Genomic DNA, 6630 nt, shown 5'->3' on the forward strand with positions numbered 1-6630 from the left:
ATCTATCTATCTATCTATCTATCTATCTATCTATCTATCTATCTATCTATCTATCTAACAATCATACCTACCATCTATCATTATTTTTCCATCATCTGCTATCTATAAATAATCTTTCCTGAATCATCTATGCATCTACTGCCTTTTTAAAAAATTTTTGGCTTTTTTGAAAGCGGATCTAAGTAAGTCTTGGCTTTAGTTTACCTGGAATATACTAGGTAGCCCAATATGGCCTCAAACTTGTGCCAATCCTCCTGCTTCAACAGATTAAGTGAGATTATATACCCAAGCCATTATGCCTGGCTAATTTATTGTTCTACCAATCCATCACCTATTTTTCTATCTTAATAGCAATCTATGTATCTGTCTATCCATCTATACCTATTTATGAACCACTTGTTAGTGAAATTCACATAGGTCTCTTTGAAGTACACAGTTCAGCTGTATTTTGTAAATTTTCAATATTGAACATTTTCATCACCTCCCCCCCCCAAAAAAAAAAAAAAAAACTTCTATTCATTAAACAACTTCTCCCCATATCCATTCTGTCAAACTGCCCAGCCCCCAGCCCTGCCACTGTACATTTGCTTTGTGTTTCTATGGATTTGGCTGTTCTGGATATTTCATTTAAATGCAATCATATACTTGGATCTTTGTGTCAGTCTTCTTTATGTCAGTAGTATGTCTTTAAGGTCTGTGCATGTTATAGCATGTGTCACTGCTTTGTTGCCTTTTATGGTCAAATATATTCTACTCTATGGGTTTCTCTGTTTGTTGCTGGGCTCTCAGGATGTTGTGAATACTGTATAGAATCTATACAATAACCATCTACGCCACGGTTTTCTAACTTGGTTCTTTGGAATGACTTGAGAGTAGGAATGCTGGGCAGTATGGTAACTTAGCTTAGCTCTATGAGAGCTGCCCACACCATCCCTTCCCCATGTCTAGCAGCTCTGCCCTATCTTTAGCAAGGGTCCACACATAGTTCCACAGCCTGCTTGACACAGAACCTAAGGCCAATCCTATCATGCATAAGTCCCCTTAGTGACCTTTTGTCTCAGTCCAAGCTTTTCCTTCCCCCTGCACTGGATTCTTTCTCTGCACTCACCCCTGGACCTTTGCACAAGCTGTTTTCTCTTCCTAGAAGGTTCAGAAGCACCAGTGCAACTCAATCCCGAAATCACTTCGGTGCTCAGTTTACCTCCCTGGCAGCTCACTGGCTTTCTATAAGCAGGGACTAGACAGGGGTCCCTTCTCTCCTGCAAAGGGATCAAAGTCATTTAGCCTAAGGTATTTTAGAGCAATGATTGGCAGCTCTACTTCCCTAGGGTACAAATGGTATAACCAGAGAACACTGACTTTGAGTCAGCTGTTGGCACTCTTTGAGTCCCATGGGATTAGCAGCTGGATCAGTTTCTCACTTGGGCCCACATCTCTTCTTTTTCTCCAGCCAACATTCTGACCTACCCAAGAATTTTTTGTTATTGTTTGGGACAGGGTCTCACTATGTAGCCCTAGTTGTCCTGGAATTCACTCTGTAGACCAGGCTGGCCTTGAATTTACAGAGATCTGCCTACCTCTACCTGTCAGGTGCTAGGATTACAGGCATGTGCCCCAGTGCCTGGCTCACTCCCTACAACTTCTACAAGACACCAAGTCCAGGAGGCAGGAGTGTTTTCCAAAGGTTTTTACTGAGGACTGAAGGGGCACCCCAGCCAGAGGGCTGAGGGCCCAGGAAAGGCACACAGTGGCAGTGGGGGGGGGTCTTCCTCTTGGTGAGGGCTGGCTTAGCAGACACAACACCTCCTGTGACCCCTCTTTGGCACTGAGCTGGGAACATGGTGCCCTCACTCCTGCTTAGCTGGCAGAGGACAACCCCAGTGGCAACTGGCAGTGTAGGCTGGTGAGGGGCCAGGTTTGGCACCAGAGGCTGGGTAGATTGAAGGGTCCACCCAGTCACCTCTTGTGCTGGCAGGGTGTTCATGTTGACAATGCAGACATCTATAAACTGGGAATCCAATAAATTAGGTTGTAGAAGGTAGAAGAGTCGGAGGGCCAGGGCTACATTCTTCTCATCACTCAGGAAGAACACTGTCATTCTTGGGGTTACAATGGGGAAGGGCACAATTTGGGCCCTGTCTGATCTTGGGCCCCATTTGGCAGAACATGGCACACAGGCAGGGTGGGGGGGCGGCAGTGTCCTGTGGGACAGGGGTATTGGCTGGCCACCCTAGGGGATGGCAACAAAGGGATGGAATAAAGGAATGATGAGGATTTGGGTTTCAGGAGGGATGTAACCCATAACCACCAGGCTTGTCACATATTCTGGCTGTTGGCAGTAGGGGGGCAGCTCCTACTTACTTCCTATGGCTCAGCCATGCTGGTGTAGGGTCAGGATTGAAGACTTCCAAACCTTCCACCCTTCCCCAGAGAAAAGTAAAGGACACATTGCCCGGAACAGGGCACAGTTCATGGTGCAGACCCTAGAGTGAAAGATGGGCTGGGAGTTGGAAGTAGAGTGTCATATTCATATCTACTTGCTTAAGAGTGGGACCTTCAGAGAAGTCACATAACTGGCTAGGAGGCTTGGGAGAAGACATGCAGGGCAGGTAGGAGTTGCAGCTTCCTTCATATAATCTGAGAGCCTGGAGAAGGGTGGAGGCTGGGGGAAGGTGCCCAGTCAGGAGACCAGGGCCTGAACTGGGGCTGCAGCCTCGCCAAGGATCTGGCGGAGTTCTTGAAGGCGCCCTTGCATCTTGGGGATGCCTGCCAGTTGCTGCTCCAGGCGCTGCTTCTCCTCAGTCAGGCTCAGGCGGGTCGCAGAGTCCAGCTTCTCAAACTTCCAGCCTCCCTCCCCATCAAACTGCAGCAAGTGTGTGTGGTACTTCCTGAATAGGAGAGGGATGGGAGGCTGTCATAGCTGCTTTCCCACTTCAGGTAGCAGCCTCTCCCACAACTCCAAGAGCACCTACCATAGGGAGGGCCGATGGGTGATGGATAGCAGTGCGATACCAGCATCCTTGGCTGCTTGGAAGATCTTGCCTTCCACATCAATGCTCACTGCACTAGTGCACTCATCCAGGAGGGCATACTTGGGCCTTGCAGCGGGGGTGAAGAGAAAAGCTGTGAATTACCCACCACTCTCCAGCTTCCAGCCCCTGCCAACTACTTGTGACCTACGGCCCTGCTGAACTGGGATGGGTGAGGCTCCTCCATGTAGCTGTCTTCCTCCTACTGGGAGCACCCATTTTACCTCTCTTGTAGGGTCCAAATTAATGAATGTCCTTGAAAGTCATTGCAGTGCTCACCTGTGGTAGAACATGCGTGCCATGCCAATCCTCTGCTTCTCACCTCCAGATAGGACATCCTTCCAGTCACACACAGCCTCCCAACCTGGGCAGGAGGTGAGGGACTCAACTTAATTAAACAGGAACTCAGTAGGAGTTAAATGAGGCTGATGGAAAGCCAGGCCATATTTGACCCTCGCAGAACTTGTCTCGCTGCAGACTTCTGCTTGGTGTCTTCATCTGCCTGTAACACTAATTACTGAGAGATTTGGAACAAAAATTTTCTCCAGCCTGGCCCAGTGGTACACACCTTTAATTCCAGCACTTGGGAGGCAGAGGCAGGCAGATCTCTGTGAGTTTAAGGCCAGCCTGGTCTACAAAGTGAGTCCAGGACAGCCGGGGCTATACAGAGAAACCCTGTCTTATAAAACCGAAAACAAACAAACAAACAAACAAACAAAATCTACTTGACAAAACACATGCTGCAGGTTTTGGAAAGAGGGTCTTTCCAAATGTGCTCAGGTTGTGGTCAAGAGGGTGAACCCTAATCCAGTGTGACTGGTACCTTTATAGAAAATGGAAATTGAAACACAGAGACATGTACAGAGGGAAGATGATATGAAGACACACAGTGAGAAGTTGGTGTGCTACCAGCTGAGCAGAGCACCTCATAGTCTCTGAAGGAGCTAGCCTTGCCACACCCAAATCTGTCTCCAGAATGGCAGAAAACAAATTTCTTTGCTAAAGCCTGTGAGTCTGTGGTACTTAGTCATGGCAGCCCCAGGACACCTAATTATTTGCCAATGAAGAACCTGTCAACTCTGCCCTCTGCAGGCAGCAGGTAATGAGAGTAAAGAGCCTCAGGGATGGTTAGTGTTCTCCCTAGGACAGAGGCCTTTGTCAGAGGAATTGGGCCTTATCTCATGGTCTAGTGCCACTATGCTGGCATAGAGGACTGATTAAGCATGTGAGGAAGGTGATTTGTCAGGAGTATATGACAGAAGTCCTCTCCTATCAACCATTCTGTGTTTCTACATGACTAGAAGTTTTCTTAAGACATGTGAAATACTATAGGTTGTCCTGTGGTGAAGGGTAACCATGGTGCTAATTCTAGCCACTGTCATACATATAGTACTGGTGGAACCTGCTGGGAAGACAGAAGGCAAGCACCCTTTGTCTCTGTCCTTCACCACTTCCTCCATCCTATGGTCTGGGGGACTGTATTGTGATAGCTAGAGCAGTCATATTGTATCATAAGGTAACTTTAGGAATGGAAGCCCCATGCACAGCATCATAATTTCGTAAAAGAGTATGTATCCTTGGAGTCTATAGTGAACACTTCTGCTCCCAACTGTGGTCTATTTCTTTTGGAATTTACAGCACAGTAAGATAAACCTATAAATTATTTGAAGCACTGTGGGAACCAGCATATTACCATTACTCAGAGTTAAATTCAAGCCAAAAAAGTTGCAATGGTTGGCTGCAGGTACTAGCCATTCAGGGCAACCACAAGACCATGGAGATGTTGCTCAATAAGCTTTTTCTTCTCAAAAGCTCTTTTGCTACCTGCTCCTCCTCCTTGAGGACTCTCCTCAGAGTTATGCATAACTCTGCTCTCTACTCAGATTCCAAGCTTCTGTGTAAACAGAAACATGTGCCTGGAGTTGGAGAAATGGCTCTGTGGTTAAGAGTACTGACTGCTCTTCCAGAGAACCTGGGTTCAATTCCCAGCACCTACATGGCAGCTCACAGTGTCTGTAACTCTAAGATATGACACCCTCAAGCAGACATATATGCAGGCAAAACACCAGTGCACATACAAATAAAAATAAATATAAAAATGTAAAAATAAATCTTAAAAAAAAAAAGGAATGTGCCTTGCTATCCTACCAAGAGAGAAGGGTCAGGCTTGCTTAAATGTAAAATTGACACCCTTATAGACATACATGTAGGCAACACACAAATGTATATATAATATGAACAATATTAAAAAAAACCTGATCTGTCAGTTGGTTACATACAGCCTTAGAGCTTTCAGTGTCTCACAAGCGCAGCCAATATCTCCCTACCCCAAGCTCCAGTGGCATCCTGTCTTGCTGTCATCTCACTCCCCAAGGGTCTCCTAGATAACCAATGAAGTAACTTCTGTGCTACAAGTCCCCTTTCTTGGCATCCCTGCAACCTGTTTACCCTTCCTTCCTGGCAGGCACTTTGAACTCCTGAATGCTGAGGTAACTCTTGTCCCCTGGGACTGGGGTAGAGGCCAGAGGTAGGTTGGCAACACGATCCCCATCAGAATCTTGGGACAAAGGGTGATTGGTGTGTAACCCTGTGCCCTGCCCCTACCTCCCTCCCGTTGCAGGATGTGGCGGAGATGCACAATGCCCAGGATGGCTTCCAGCTGCTGCTCCGAGCAGCCCTTCCTCCGCATGTCCTCCACAGAGTCGGGATAGATCACTTGGTCACGCAAGGAGCCCACGGTCATGTAAGGCCTGTAGAAAAGATGCATGTCCACTGGGGGCAAGAGGTCCCTGTTTCCCAACAGTGCTGTGTCTTAATATGCTTCACAGTGCTTTCTAACTGCTGACATACCACACCCAGGCGGTCTCCCAACTAACATGTCCATATACTCACATATGTGCATGGACATAAGTATGTATATCACCTTCACAGACCCCCACCCCCACCTCCTGATCTGAAATGGACAGGACTAGTTTGTGCTCTTGGCTACTGGGATCTGGTGTAACATCTTGGCATCCTTTCCTGAGAGGTGGATTCTTCAGATGCACAGATGGAAAGAAGTGGAGAAGGCTTAGTGACTAGGTTTACTCACCTCTGAGGGATATAGAACATGCGCTGGGGTGGGGGTTTATAGAGTACACCACTGTATGTGGGCCAGAGTCCACCCAGGATTCGGAATAGAGAGCTCTTGCCGCAGCCATTGGGGCCTGTGATGAGCAGGTGCATGCCTTCTTCCACCTGTGGAAGAATCAGGGCATGACATTCAGAGCTTAAGTCTCTTTCCCCATACCCTGGATTACTGTGCCCTCCTTCTCAGTCTCATAAAGTCTTTTACATCTGGGATGGGATATAGCTCAGTTTGTAAGGGTACTTGGGGAGCACATAGACTATGGGCTCAATCCTCAGCACCACATAAAGCATGTATGCACTTCAGAGGTTGAACCTAGCACTTCAGAGGCTGAAACAGGAGGATCATAAGTTCAGGTTCAATTCAACTTGGCTACACAGCAAATTCAAAGCCAACCTGGGCTACATGAGATCCTGTCTTAAAAGAGGAAGGAAGGAAGGAAGGAAGGAAGGAAGGAAGGAAGGAAGGAAGGAA

At 47.3% G+C, this 6630-nt stretch overlaps 1 protein-coding gene across 3 annotated transcripts in view; it reads right to left on the reverse strand.

Annotated features, from left to right (window-relative positions):
- Positions 1-1672: 1672 nt before the first annotated feature.
- The window catches only part of Abcd1 (ATP binding cassette subfamily D member 1), a 22649-nt gene continuing 17691 nt past the window's right edge, over positions 1673-6630 (reverse strand). For all 3 annotated transcript variants that reach the window (XM_055591792.1, XM_055591793.1, XM_055591794.1), the window contains 5 exons: positions 6121-6266; positions 5634-5779; positions 3309-3393; positions 2973-3098; positions 1673-2888 (listed from right to left, as the gene is read on the reverse strand). In XM_055591792.1, coding sequence (XP_055447767.1) covers positions 2681-2888; positions 2973-3098; positions 3309-3393; positions 5634-5779; positions 6121-6266 — 711 coding nt within the window. In that variant the 3' untranslated portion in view covers positions 1673-2680. The remainder of the gene's footprint in view (positions 2889-2972; positions 3099-3308; positions 3394-5633; positions 5780-6120; positions 6267-6630) is intronic.

The sequence above is a fragment of the Psammomys obesus genome, unplaced genomic scaffold (assembly GCF_907164565.1).
Source record: "Psammomys obesus unplaced genomic scaffold, mPsaObe1.curated_primary_1811, whole genome shotgun sequence".
NCBI lineage: Eukaryota > Metazoa > Chordata > Mammalia > Rodentia > Muridae > Psammomys > Psammomys obesus.